The sequence below is a fragment of the Cervus canadensis genome, chromosome 22, assembly GCF_019320065.1.
Source record: "Cervus canadensis isolate Bull #8, Minnesota chromosome 22, ASM1932006v1, whole genome shotgun sequence".
In the NCBI taxonomy this organism is placed as follows: domain Eukaryota; kingdom Metazoa; phylum Chordata; class Mammalia; order Artiodactyla; family Cervidae; genus Cervus; species Cervus canadensis.
In genome coordinates, this window is record NC_057407.1 from 37,809,911 (window position 1) to 37,824,389 (window position 14,479).

The following is a 14,479-nucleotide window of genomic DNA, read 5'->3' on the forward strand; positions in this document are numbered from 1 at the left end:
TTAAGCAAACAGGGAAGGCCTCACTGGGAAGAACTTGACCTTTGATTGCCTTTTCTTTCTCCTTTCCTTTTAGCTACGATAGTAGTGGAACCTCCAAAGATGAAATTAAGGAGAGGTTCGCTCAGACCATGGAATTTGTGGAGGAATATTTAAGAGATGTGGTGTGTCAGAGGTTCCCTTTCTCTGATAAGGAGAAAAATAAGCTTACATTTGAGGTAACTCATGGCGAAGTGATCTGTATATTTTGTAAGAAACATACATATGGTGAATGAAATCATGTAAAATGATAGAACATTATGTATGCGCTATACGTTGTATTAAAAGTGACAGGAAAGAAACCAGACTGTGCTTAGGATCTGTCATAGATTAGTCGTTTGAGGGACAGAAATGCTTATCACCTTTCAGTTGAATATTTCTCTTTGCAACCAGTTTGCCTTTTTAGGGGTTAGATTTCCAAGCACTTACTGTTATCTGTGTCCTTGTTTGGTGTACCTTGGCTTGCCCTCTATTATCTTTGGGAAGCTATACAGACCCAGTGATGAGGTTGGTTTTTTATTCACCAGTCATCAGAACAGATCAGTAGTTTTGCAGGTTTTCATTTCTTATTTTTTCTCCTTATGAAACAAAATGAAATTTGATCAGAAACTGCAAGTAAATTAAATGCCTTCTCTTACAGTAAAGAAGGTCAGAATCAGTCATTTATAAAATAGTCCACCTGAAATGGAACTGAAGGATACTGTTTAATTAATCCATCTTCCCCCTCTCTCTTTTAAATACAATAGGTTGTCAACCTAGCTAGGAATCTCATTTACTTTGGTTTCTACAACTTCTCTGACCTTCTCCGATTAACCAAAATCCTCCTGGCCATATTGGACTGTGTGCACGTGACCACAATCTTCCCCATCAGCAAGATGGCGAAGGGAGAGGAGAATAAAGGTGAGAACAGTGTGGAGAAGCTGAGGAGAGGGCTCTGCTGGTGCCCACACGTGGGACGCGCTTGCCCCACCTCCTGCCTCTGTCATGCTTACCGCGAGATGTCGCACTACCGCGAGATGTCGCACTACCGCGTGATGTCACAGCCTTTCTTCGTCCTTTTCTTCTTGAGTTTTCATGATGAACATTTTCAAATATAAAGAAAAGTGGAAAGAATAGTAGAGTGGACACCGTTGGACCCATGACCCAGAGTCAATGATTATTAACACTTTACTGTAATTTTTACATTTATATATGAAGTTGCGTATTTCACTGCACCGTTTGAAAGTTGCCTCACAGCTGGAATGCTTATATGCTTTCACTGTTCTTGATGTGCGATGATGTTCTCAGTGTTATGTTAGTATATAAGAGTAAATGAAGTCCAGACTGTGTCTGGATATCCTGTTTCCAATTTGTGAGTAGGAAAATCCGCCTTGATGTGTTTTTCTCCTCTGTTTTAGTGTTGTAATAGACACACACTAGGTACTCATGTGTGGATTATTGTTCAATTGGTCTCTTCAGCTGGAATAGAAAAAGTACGTTTGCTTGCATCCTACTGTCTGTTAGGGCCTGTGCTCAGTCATTTTGCCACTTGATCCTGTCAGTTGAGCTGTTTTTCTCATTTTATAAAAGTTGAATAAAGTGACCCTCGGGGTGGCACAGTGCCCTCAAGATCAGGTGGCTGTTGGTGCAGCACCAGACGTGTGTCTTGTTAACTCCTGCATTTCTAGTTCTGTGCACAGCAGCAGGCATGCAGTGGGTGGCCATACAATTGGGCAGGTGAATTAACACGTAAAATTGCTTCTTTGGGCAATTTCAAAACCCACACTCTTTCACCTACTTCCTTAAACCCTGCATTTTTTTTTTGCCACTTTTTTTTTTTATTGAAGGATAATTGCTTTACAGAATTTTGTGACTTTATGTCAAACATCAACAAGAATCAGCCATAGGTACACCCATGTCCCCTCCCCTCCATCTCCCATTCCATCCCACCCTTCTAGAAATTTGATCAGAAACTGATCAAATTTGTCACAGAGCCCCGGTTTGAGTTTCCTGAGTCACACAGCAAATTCCTATTGGCTATCTATTTTACATATGCCAATGTAAGTTTCCATGTTATTCTCTCCATACATCTCACCCTCTCCTCCCCTCTCCCCATGTCCATAAGTCTGTTCTCTATGTCTGTTTCTCCATTGCTGTCCTGCAAATAAATTCATCAGTACCATCTTTCTAGATTCCATATGTATCTGTCAGTATTTGATATTTTTATTTCTCCTTTTGACTACTCTGTATAATAGTCTGTAGGTTCATCCACCTCTTTAAAACTGACTCAAATGCATTCGTTTTTATGGCTGAGTAATATTCCATTGTGTATATGTACCAGAGCTTCTTTATCCATTCATCTGTCAATGGACATCTAGGCTGTTTCCATGTTCTAGCTATTGTAAATAGTGCTACGGTAAACTTTGGGGTACATGTGTCTTTTTCAATTTTGGTTTCCTCAGGCTATGTGCCTAGGAGTGAGATTGCTGGGTCGTATGGTCATATGGTTTTATTCCTAGATTTTTAAGAAATCTCCATAGTAAGGCCTGCATTTTTGATAGGGATTAGCCCATCAGGTTCCCAGGGTCATAGAATGTCCTGGGACAGAGACGTGTGTGATGACTTGTCCTGAAGAGCCCCTGCCCCTGGCCAGGTGTGCTCCAGGGGTCTTTCGTGACCGAGGTCTGTCCTGGCCCTTCCTAGGCAGTAACGTGATGCGGTCCATCCATGGGGTCGGAGAGCTGATGACCCAGGTGGTGCTCCGGGGAGGAGGCTTCCTGCCCATGACGCCCACGGCCACTGCCCCTGAGGGCAACGTGAAGCAGGCTGAGCCGGAAAAGGAGGACATCATGGTCATGGACACTAAGCTGAAGATCATTGAAATACTCCAGGTAACCATGGGCCTGAAGTGGGGGCAGGAGTGCGCTTCACAGGGGAGCATCTGTGTGCAGTGGCCCTGCTTTGATGGAGCCCCTGGCTTTCGGGAAGAGAGTGGAGGCAGATTCTTAGCCTTGAGTGCCATTTCTGAACCAGCCCTCTTACTGCTTCTGCTGCCATCTCCTGTCTGTCCCCAACATGCCCTGTCCTGCCAGCCACGCCAGACTTTCAGCAGTTCGCCTCGCTTTCCCTCCGCATTGGTCTCTGTTGTCAGCCATACTTTTCATTTGCTCAGAATTCACTCACACTCTGTCCATAGCTGAGATCCCTGCTTTTTGTTCATAACTCATTTCAGAGTTCCATAAAGCTTGTAACTCCTCCCTCAATCCTTCCCTTCCTCCCTCCCTCATCCATTCATATAGTCAACAAATATTTATTGATTCCATGCCGAATACTTTGAAGCACTGAAAATCCAGCAATGAGCAAAATCATTCCTGCTTACAATTTGATAGGGGGCATAGGCGTATCAGGGCTTCCCAGGTGGCACTAGTGGTAAAGAATTCTTGCCTGCCAAAGCAGGAGACAAAAGAGACGTGGGTTCGATCCCTGGGTCGGGAAGATCCCCTGGAGGAGCGCATGGCAACTCACTCTGGTATTCTTGTCTGGAGAATCCCAGGAACAGAGACACCTGGCTGGTTATAGCCCAAGGGGTCACAAAGACTCACACGACTGAGGCAACTTAGCACACCCAGACACATAGGCATATAAAAATGTATATACCACGGATGTTAAAATATAAAAGAGAGTCAAGACTGTTTGGAGGCCCTTGGGGGCACATGCTTTGTTGACACTGTCAGAGAAGGTCTTCCCATTCAGAGAGCAGTGAGGGAGCTCATATTTAGGGAAAGAGTCTCTGAGACTCTGAGAGGGAACAATAAATGCAGAGACCCAAGGTGGAAGCATAGTTGGCAAGTGTGGGAACAGGTCAAGGTCAAGAAGGAACGGGAGAAGATGAAGTGGGGAGTCAGGGCATAGAACTGTTTTGAGTGGATTTGCTGTAAAGATGCACAGAGAAAAGGGGGGTGGGGGGTGCTGCCAGGTGATTGTTGGTCACGTTTAAGTTGAGGGATATCAGCAAGATTGTATGCTGAATGGAAGTGATCATTTGGAAAGGGGGTACTTACTGACAAAGAGGAGAGAGGATAATTGCAGAAGCAAAGTCCTGGCCCAGGGAAGAGGGGATAGGAGCCCGTCTGCTGGAGAGGGCGTGGTCTTCCTATGAGAACCTTCCAGGCTTCCGACAGATCATGTTTTCCTCCTCCTGCTCCCTGGGAGTTTTTTATTCATTAACAAAATTAGCTGCTCCTTAATGAAAAGAATGCTGTAGTCAACTTTCTCTTTTATCCCACACTGACTGATCTCAACCCCAGAAGGAGTTGAGGATGGAGGAGATGAAGAGTTGAGATGGAGAAGAGAAATATGCATGTTTACAGATGGAAGAATTTTTAAAAAATTCTAAAATCACAGTTAACTGATGGTTTGAAAGCATCAGTGGGACTCCTCAAAATAATTACTGAAGCCAATAAAGAATGATTTAAGTAAAGGAAACTCATTGAATTTATGTCTGAGCAAAAGTAGAGAAAAATTTCAAGGATTTCAGGCCATGGCTTACAGGTCCCAAGTATGTGGATATCATGTGTGTTTATCAGAATTGATGTGGTGTGAAAATTGATTACATCTTGAGGTCTACTCACTGTAGTGATTACTGTAATAATCTGAGAACATGTAATTGATGGATTCTTTCTGCAAATACTTACTGATCTACCATATGCAAGGCGCTTTGCCTGGCTAGATGAGGGGCTGTAGGAGGAATGCACAGACAGTTTGGACAGAGGCTCTATCTACAGGGTGTTTAAAGTCTAATAGGAAAAGGAGGTGTGATGAAGCTGTGTGTACATGGAGATAAAGCTATGAGAAAAATGTTCTCCTGAGATAAAGGTGGGTCTGGTGATCCCATTTAGTAAGGACCAGAGGAAATTTTAAAGAGGAGGTAAGTTTTACCTGAGCCTTTAACCATGGACAGGTATTGTGTAGGAACACGGGAATGTTCTCAGATGGGTGGAGTGGGTTGAGCCAGAGCATCATTGCTCAAGGTCAGTAAGCCCTTCTCCTTGGGCAGGGGCGTGACATGTTATCAGAAATGAGGTTGGAAAGGCAGACTGAGCCGTGCTCTGGAAAACTTGGGGTTCCTGAAGTGTTAGGACTTGATACTGGGGGAGCCTTTGACTGTTTTCAAGCAGGGAGCTAACCTAAGAATAAATACCTTTGAGAGGTAGACCTGGTAAATCTGGTAGTAATGGCTGAGGTGGGATAGAGAGGCTGTGAATGGGGGTAAACGACCGCAGTGGAGAGATCCATGAGGCATGGCAGAGGCTTAGTCATTGATGAGACGTGTGTGTGTCAAGGAAGATCCTGAGATTGGCTGAGGCGGAGAGAAGCCAGGCAGAATGGACACTGTTAATTTGGTACAGTCCTGAGTTTGAGACTCTGGGAGGACACTGAAGGGGATGCCCATTAGTCAGTTAGGAAGTGTAGACCAAAAGTTTGAAAGATAGGGACTTCGCTCGTGGTCCAGTGGTTAAGAACCTGTGCTTTCACTGCTGAGGGCCTGGGTTCGATCCTTGGTCAGGGAACTAGAATCCCACAAACTTCATGGTGCAGCAGGGGAAAAAAAACTTGGAAGATAAACCAAGAATTTGTTGCAATCTCGGAGAGGTGACCACAGTCCCAGGATTGGGTAAACTCACCAGGAGGGCGGGGCAGAGATAAAGAGAGAAGAGGCTGTCGGTAAGGTCCTTTTACAGTTCCGAGTAGTTGACTGATCTTTCTCTTCTGGCTCCAGCCACAATCAGGGAAAAAGCATCCTTGTGTTGGAGCAGATAGGGAGGGAACACAGGGAGCAAAAGAAGAGGGAGCCCAAGAGTTTGCATCTACATCAAAGAAAACAGTCATTCATAGAAAAGAAAGAGCCAAGCTAATTCTCAGTACTGAAAACTCATTTTTCTCTGTCAGTTCACTTAAAAGCAGCCAACTTCACCCTTCTTCAGGCTCAGAGTCAGCATTTGATACTTGCTGAAATAAAGTAATGTTTTATAGAGGATGGAGTGGGGAGTGAGTGATTTATTGTTCTGATTATTAAATTAATTGCCGGGACGCTGAAGCTTTTACTAGAAGCTTAGGTGCTGCGGGCAGAATTGATATGTCCCATGCAAGTCTTTGAAGAGTGTTGAAATCTGAAGCCAAATATTTGGCTCACTTAGTGTTTAAGGTAATTGATGCAGCAGATACCAGGCCCAGCCAGAATGCAGTGGTTTGGCGGGGTGTTCCAGGTGGTATGCTAATGTAACCAATCTGTTTCCATTTCCACTTGAATCTCTAGTTTATTTTGAATGTGAGGTTGGATTATAGGATCTCCTGCCTCCTGTGTATATTTAAGCGGGAATTTGATGAAAGCAATTCCCAGACTTCGGAAACATCCTCCGGAAACAGCAGCCAAGAAGGACCAAGTAATGTGCCAGGTGAGCGATGCCAGGATGGAATTTCTGCTGTAAAATGGGACCCGGGTCTACTGAAAGCTGAAAGTCCGGAGAGTATGTTCTAGAACAAGGATAAAATGTGAATATATTTGAAGGTGACTGTATTTTAGAATGACATCCTGGGAGTTACCCACTTGGGGCAAACAAATAATTTCAAGAGCCCAGATTCCTTCTCGAGTAGATCTTATTTCTTCCATCTTTGAGTGTCTTAGTCGTAAGACAGCTGAGTGTTCTAATGTTATGGTTGTGTGAAATACCGGAAAAAAAAAAAACCCAAAACAAAATTCTCCAAGAAAATTGACTGTCCACCAGCAACTTTTACTCTGAGTAGAAGTTTTTTCCTGCCCAGGATATAGTGGTGATGGATAAGAGAAAGGTGGTAGCAGAAATAAACCCACCTAGCAAAGTCTGAGCCTCCTTGAGAGGAGGTAGTGCCTCTCACAAGGGGTCATGCACCAAGTAGAAACCTGGAGCCAGTGGACAGTGTGATCCAAGTTGACCTGGCTTCAGAGCTTTGCAGTAAAAGATACTGGAAAACCTGAGGTTAATCCATGAGCAGAGGCAAGGCTGTTTGGGGGGGAAGTTCACAGGAAGCACGTTTTCATACCTTCCTGCATCTGAAGTTCAGTTCTCTCTAACTCTTCAGGTGCTCTTGACTTCGAACACATTGAAGAACAAGCTGAGGGCATCTTCGGAGGAAGGAAAGTATATTTTCAGTTTCTGTTTTGTAGGTGGTTCTGAGATGGAGGAGGCTCCTCTCTATTAGCTCTCAAAGACTTCTCCTTGGACTAGGAAAGGTTTAGTCCTTGGGTCCCTAAGTCCTTAACAACTTAGTCCTTAAGTTGTTTGCCTGCTCACTTTATAACTTCTAGAACTCGGGTCAGAGTGATCTTAGTTGGCTTCATATATGTGTGTTTCCTGCCTACAGTAGAAAGAATTGAAGGAGGTTTCCCAAAGTATACACATTACAAGATTTTTTGAAATGGTGAGGAAATAGGGTTGAAAGAAAGAGGGGGCTTAAAACAGAGTGCAGATAGCCTACTCATTGGTGCTACTGGGCTGCAGTCACCCCCAAGCTCTTTAGAAGCGAAGCAGCAACAAGAATAAAAGCAGGCATACAATTCTTTCATTGTCTGTAACCTGAAATTACTGTATGAACCCTTTCCTAAAAGTTGAGATTGCTCATTGTTGACTGAAAACATCATTAAGAGACTCATACCTATAAGGGTCAAACACCTGCAAACTTGGTATAAATACCCTGTATGTATAACTCTTGGTATATACACCTTTGCTTTGGTCATGTATTGCTTTTGACAAAACTTAATGGATTAAGGACTTCCCTGGTGGTCCAGTGGTTAAGAATCCATCTGTCAGTGCAGGGGATGCAGGTTCAATACCTGGTCGGGGAAGATTCCACAGGTCACTGGGCATCTAAGCCCATGTGCTGCAGCTACTGAAGTCTACTCTCTGGAGCCTGAGAGTCACAACTACTGAGCCCATGCACCCTAGAGCTCGTGCTTCACAATAGGAGAGGCTGCCACAATGAGAAGCCCATGCACCACATCTAGAGAGTAGCCCCTGGTCACCACAACTAGAGAAAGCCTGCATGCAATAAAAAAGACCCAGGGCAGCTAAAGAAAAATGGATTAAAACAGTCATTTTATTGCCTGTCACAACTCTGTGGTTGACTGGGGCTCAGCTAGATGGTTCTTCTGCTGATCACTGTTGGGTCTGTCATACAACCATAGTAGCTAGTGATTGGGGTTGGCACATCCATGTTGCTTTCTTTGGATTTCTGGCTCCTTGGAGGCAATGCCTTTAAGGCTGGGACTTCCCTCTCTTTCTCTGCACATGAATATTTTGGGCTTCTGCATAGCTTGGTAACTGGCTGTATGAGCAAAGGCCCCAAGAGGCTAGACCACCAGTGTACAAGCACTAAGCAAGCCTTCGCTTGCATCATGTTGCTAATGTCGTATTGGTCCAAGCAGATCACGTGACTGAGCCTGGTGTCAGTGTGGGAGGAACCTACATAAGGGTGTTTAGACCAGAGAGGGTGAACTGATGTTCATTGTCTTAGTGCTTAATGTAAAACCTGTGAAATTTGAATCAGCAACATTATTTACTCTATAGACGAGATTGCTGTTCTGAAACTCAGGGAGTTTTGAGTTCAGCATGGTGCCACTTCAGTCTGCTGGGTGGTGTCCTGGCTGTCTATGCTTTCCTTGTGTTGAAGGGCTATGAAAGCTTCTTCACACCTTTCTGGATCACATAGCACAAACAGAGGATTTACATACTAAGTCCTATCGATGCCTCCCTTGCTGGTCTGCAGCCACGAAGGTCTCAGCATTTGATGTTCATTTGATTGTAAACACAATACAGGCACAGAAATTGAGTGACAGTGCTCAGGTTCGCGGTGGCCTGCCTTTAGCTCCAGGACTTGCTTATTAAATTTTTGCTTGTGTAAGTAACACACAATCAACGTAGTGTAGATATTGGGAGAAGCCTTGACAACATACTGATTAACCCCAGCTAGGAATCTAGAAAAGCATTGAGTGGGGATGATTCACAGCAACGCGTCTCAAAGTGGGGCCTGTGGGACCAAACCACTTGCTGCCAGTTGGGGACAAGATAAGTGAACCTTTGGGCAACTGGGGGCTTCCCAGGTGGTGCAGATGGGCTTCCCTCATAGTTCAGTTGGTAAAGAATCTGCCTGCAATGCAGGAGACCCGGGTTCAATCCCTGGGGGTTGTGAAGACCCCTTGGAGAAGGAAATGGCAACCCACTCCAGTATTCTTGCCTGGAGAATTACATGGACAGAGGAGCCTGGTGGGCTACAGTCCATGGGGTCGCAAAGAGTTGGACACGACTGAGCACACACACGTTTGTTGGACCCTGTGACCCCATCCACGTGCACAATCAGGAATATGGTACAGGCTAGACCCCACAAACCTGGCCCTCCACTGCAGATGGTTTCTCGGCACTAGCATCTCAAATAAAAAACGAACTCGGGAGAAACACAACTGCGTGCGGCTCTGAAACCGTGGGGTAGCCCAGCAGCAGGACACCTGGTGGGAGAATTGTTGAAATGCCAGGCCTGTCCCTGTGGGAAGGTGGGGACTTTGGTTAAACATTAGGCAGCTGTGACACCTTAACTGTCCCATCCCCTCAGAATATAGTTGAAGATGAAACCAGATGGTATTGTTAAAGGAGTTATTTAAGAGCCAGTTCTGCTGAGGTTGGCTGTAGAGTTGGGGAATCCCACTAAGTGAGGTGTGTCTGGGCCCATGGGTGTGGGTGGGGACATCTGTGGCTCATGTGACCTCTCCCCTCAGTGAGGAGAACACCCCGCTGGACTTGGATGACCACGGCGGCAGAACTTTCCTCCGAGTCCTGCTCCACTTGACGATGCACGACTACCCACCCCTGGTGTCGGGGGCCCTGCAGCTCCTCTTTCGGCACTTCAGTCAGAGACAGGAGGTCCTCCAGGCCTTCAAACAGGTAGCGTGGGTGGCCGTGTGTGCGTGCACATGTGTGCGTATGTGTGTTATTGGTGGTGGTGTCGTCATCTGTCTGAGAGGGTGTTGAGTGCCACCGGTCGATTGCATTCGTTCAGGTTCAGCTGCTCGTTACCAGCCAAGATGTCGATAACTACAAGCAGATCAAACAAGACCTGGACCAGTTGAGATCCATCGTGGAGAAGTCGGAGCTCTGGGTGTACAAAGGGCAGGGCCCCGACGAGGCCATGGACGGTGCATCCGGGGAAAACGAACATAAGAAGACAGAGGTGGGTGACACGCAAGTTAGGTTGCTGGAGGAGATGTGTGGGCTCCTGGGAACAAGTGAACGTCCTCCTCTGGTTTCAGGTAAAAATGCAGATGCTAGGATGGGCTGGGACCTCAAGTGGTCTGCTTGTTACCTGGATGATAGCCATTCTTCCAGGAAGTGAGCTACAAACACCAGTTCAGGGTTATCTCTCCTGCTGCGTTGGCCTGTGTAGAACAGGCTTAGAGTGAATTAGCATCTGGTGCCCCTTGCAGGCTCATCTGGGAAAGAACCTGTTCTCCAGCTATGCCTGGCCCACCATCCTCTCCCAGTCAATGAAACAGCATCCATCACGGGGAGCTGAGTGTGAGCCAGTGATTGACTTGGGTGTAAACCTAGCATGACAGCTGACTGGGGCTGGTGCTCACTCAGTCGTGTCTGACTCTCTGCGACCCTTTGGACTGCTGCCCACCAGGCTCCTCTGTCCAGGGGGTTCTCTAGGCAAGAATACTAGAGTGGGTTGCCATGCCCTCCTCCAGGAGATCTTCGCCACCCAGGGATCAAACCTACATTTCATGGTGTCTCCTGAATTGGTAGGAGGATTCTCTACCACTAGCGCCACCTGGGAAGCCCCAGGATGGCTGGAAAGCACTGCAAAATTCCTATTCCTTCCGAGATTGTGGTCTCACCCTAACAAATGGACAGGAACCCACGAGTTGTACAAACCCCAGTCATGTTCGTTTTGGTTCCTAGGAGGGGAATAACAAGTCACAGCAGCATGAGAGCGCCAGCAGCTACAACTACAGGGTGGTCAAAGAGGTATGTGCCCTCCCCTGAGCCTTTCCCACGGTGGGAAGCTTAACAGAGAGAAAGAGGACCTCTGAGGTCAAGTGCATAGGTCTCAGTACATCACGTGTGTGTCCTCACTGCCTCAGCTTGTATGGGGGCTGCCAGCACCTATACTTCTGAAGGTTTACAATTGAAGGAAGAGTTAAGTGGTAAAATTATCAATGATTTATCTTGATTGCTGACACGTAGTATCACCAGTGAGAACCGTAGTTCTTTAGAAATCTTTGCATAGGATGATTCAAAGTTGAGAGGTTGGAAGCTTGGTGTTTTTTTGTTTGTTTGTTTGTTTACCCCAGAACAAATTCTTCCCAAGTTTTTGGCAGTGAGGCTGAGTCATACCTTTTTTTGTTGTTGTTGTTTAGTGGCTAAGTCACATCCAGCTCTTTTGCAGTCCCATGGACTGTAGCCCACCAGGCTCCTCTGTCCATGGGATTTTCCAGGCAAGAACACTGGGTTGGATTGCCATTTCCTTCTCCAGGGGATCTTCCTGGACCAGGGATTGAACCTGCGTCTCCTGCATTGGCAGGCAGATTCTTTACCGCTGAGCCAACAGGGAAGCCCCCATACCATTTTAGGATATCTGAAACCATCCCACTTGCTGATGGAGCCATAATCCGGTCATTAATCTTAGCCATATGTGGACTTGGTTCAATACAATCAGTAAGGGTCCTACAAGTTAGAGAACATTCCCTCTCATTATGTTCTTCATGGATTGTGATCCCTTTTACCTTCCTGCCCACACCATCCCCTTGCAGTCTTTTTTCCAACTATGCTTCCTACTTTTCTGAGATTGATTTTTGTTTCTTACAACTGTTTTATTTTTTCAAACTTTGAGGTATAATTGACAAAATTATAATATACTTGACAATGTGATAATTTGATACATACATAGTGAAATCATTACCCCAATCAAATTAATTAACACATGCATCATTCACAGAAGTAACTTTTGGAGGATGGTAGGGGGAGGTAAGAATGCTTAAGATCTGTCCTCTTAGCAAATTCCATGTACACAGTGAGGTATCAGGAACTGTAGGGGCCAGGCTGTAGGTTAGATCCTCAGAACAGAGATGTGGGTCGACGAGCAACTTTGATCCTTTCTTCCTACCAGATTTTGATCCGACTCAGCAAACTCTGTGTTCAAGAGAGCGCATCCGTGCGGAAGAGCAGGAAGCAGCAGCAGCGCTTGCTCCGGAACATGGGTGCCCACGCCGTGGTGCTAGAGCTGCTGCAGATCCCCTACGAGAAGGTGGGCATCACCCCTCCCCGCAGCCCGGCCCCACGGCTGCTGCTCCGAGGGGACGGGTTCCTGGGTTTCCCCAAACCCTTCACACTTGGGAACGGTTGGTGAAGAAATGAAGCTGATGTGTGATGACTGTCACTGTGAAGCAAAATCTTGGGTAATTGACATGAAACAAACAGAGCATCGTAGAAATACAGTGAACCCCCATAACCTCCCTCCACTTTTAAAACTCTATAACGAAGGAGGAGTCTGTTTGTTCTCTCCTTCCTCCCCTGCCACGCCAGATGGGGGCAGCTTGGTCTGAGTACAAAGGTCCAGTGGACAGAGCTGTCTGCACGTGGACTTGTACACTTGTTTTCCTTTTTTTTAAAGAGTTGTAAAAGCTGTTTATTGTTTTGAATCCAGCATGTTTTAGAAGAGCTTATGACATGGCCATCAATAACCCCCAGATCACATGTATGATTATGAAGTCAAATTAGCATAAATGATGAATTATGAACCCCCCACAATCACAGGGACCACAGTTTTCTACTTTCAGAGCAGGGGGATGAACTGGTGAGTTCAAGAGAGCCAGAGAAAGCTGTCCTCCCACATCACTGATACTGGATCACCAAAGCTTAAAAAATACGTGCTGTGCAGTTTTGTCCGCCTTGTTAACTCAGCCGTGGAAGCGCTACAGACTGTGAAATGCATGTGAGGACACAGGACTTGCCCCCTCGAAGTCCTCACTGTGTGCTGACGGCTGGTCAGGTTCGATCTGTTGGATTCTGCTCCGTCTAAGTCTTCTTTTCTGTTGATAGAAATTAAGCTGCATCTCTCATTTGTCATGTTAGTATTGGGCATTGCTAGTGATAGGATGGACGGAAGCAGGATAGCATAGATCTGACAGGGCACTTCTAAAAGCGTTCATTCGGGACTTGCTTAGTGGCCCAGTGGTTAGGAGGATTCTGTTCTTTCACTCTAGGGAGCATGAGTTCAGTCTCTAGGTGGGAAGTTAAGATCCTACATGCAGTGTAGTATGGCTAAAAAATAGTAATAAATAAATACAAAGAATAACGATGTCCAGCAGAACAAAATGAAAGCATTCACTCAGGCTTCTGAAACCCGGTGTGGCGCTCACAGTGTTGCCACTTGATGGATGAGAGGACTGAGGCTGGGGAGGTTTCGAGTTGAGACTTAGGTGCTGGGCTGTTGAATTGCCCAGTGACTTCCAGAGGCTCCCTAGTGAAGAGTCAGCTGAAGGAGGTTCCCTGCCCGCTGCTTGCCTGGTGCCAGGCCCTGTGCTGAGGCCTTTACATTATTCTCTCATTTGATCCTCAGGACACCCAGAGGAGATAGGTGCCCCATTTTAGATGAGAGGACTGGAGCCAGAGAGGTTTAGTAACTTGTCTGGAAGGTCCAGCTGCAGACAGCAGAGCCTGCTCAGCTCATCTGTGGGAGCCTGGGCCTTGGACGGCTCGCCTTCACCCCCTCCTGCTCCTCACCTTTGCCCGCTACCCTGCACCTTAGGAAGTTCCCTCCCGAGGCCGTCTCCTTAGTCATGGGGCCTGTGTGAATCCAATGGGTCAGGCTTTTCACCAGCCACAAATAAAAGTACAAGTTTAATCCCTTCAATAAATCAGGTACTTCAGTAACTTGGAATTAATATAGATGGATGTGGGTGTCATCCAAACTTGGCCAATGTTTGGACTCAAACCAGCAAGTGGATTTGTCTCCCTCTATGTGAAGCATGTCAGGAGAAAGGTTGCTGGCCTTGGCTTTGCCTCATAGTAACCTGTTTCCTAAATGAGAGACATTCATTCTCAGAGCAGTGTTGGAGGGATCTATAGGAACCAGATGCAGCTGGAATTGGTGACTCAAAGGCAGAACATTGTGTGTGTGTGTACTTTGTCTGGTTTTTGGATGGATACAGCCAATCCCATTGTGTAAGAACAGCGGAGGGGCTCTTACTAACAGGTACGTTTGTGTTATGTCTTTATGAGCTCCTTGCCCTGTAAAAACCTGCTTTGAAGGGCAGAAGCTTTTAGTTAGCTTGTCTGCCAGCAGATCCCTTTAGTAAGTGAAGAAAGGGAAGAATGCACAGTGGTTCAAGGTTGCTGTGGTTTCTCTCTGTCACAGACCCTCTTGATTTCTTAGA

At 46.1% G+C, this 14,479-nt stretch overlaps 1 protein-coding gene across 7 annotated transcripts in view; it reads left to right on the plus strand.

Moving 5' to 3' along the window:
• ITPR1 (inositol 1,4,5-trisphosphate receptor type 1) overlaps nt 1-14,479 on the plus strand; it is a 346,469-nt gene that overhangs the window by 172,350 nt on the left and 159,640 nt on the right. For all 7 annotated transcript variants that reach the window (XM_043442077.1, XM_043442078.1, XM_043442079.1 and 4 more), the window contains 9 exons: nt 74-215; nt 783-936; nt 2,719-2,906; nt 6,332-6,470; nt 7,135-7,189; nt 9,821-9,986; nt 10,102-10,272; nt 11,004-11,069; nt 12,211-12,348. In XM_043442077.1, the coding sequence (XP_043298012.1) occupies nt 74-215; nt 783-936; nt 2,719-2,906; nt 6,332-6,470; nt 7,135-7,189; nt 9,821-9,986; nt 10,102-10,272; nt 11,004-11,069; nt 12,211-12,348 (1,219 nt within the window). The remainder of the gene's footprint in view (nt 1-73; nt 216-782; nt 937-2,718; nt 2,907-6,331; nt 6,471-7,134; nt 7,190-9,820; nt 9,987-10,101; nt 10,273-11,003; nt 11,070-12,210; nt 12,349-14,479) is intronic.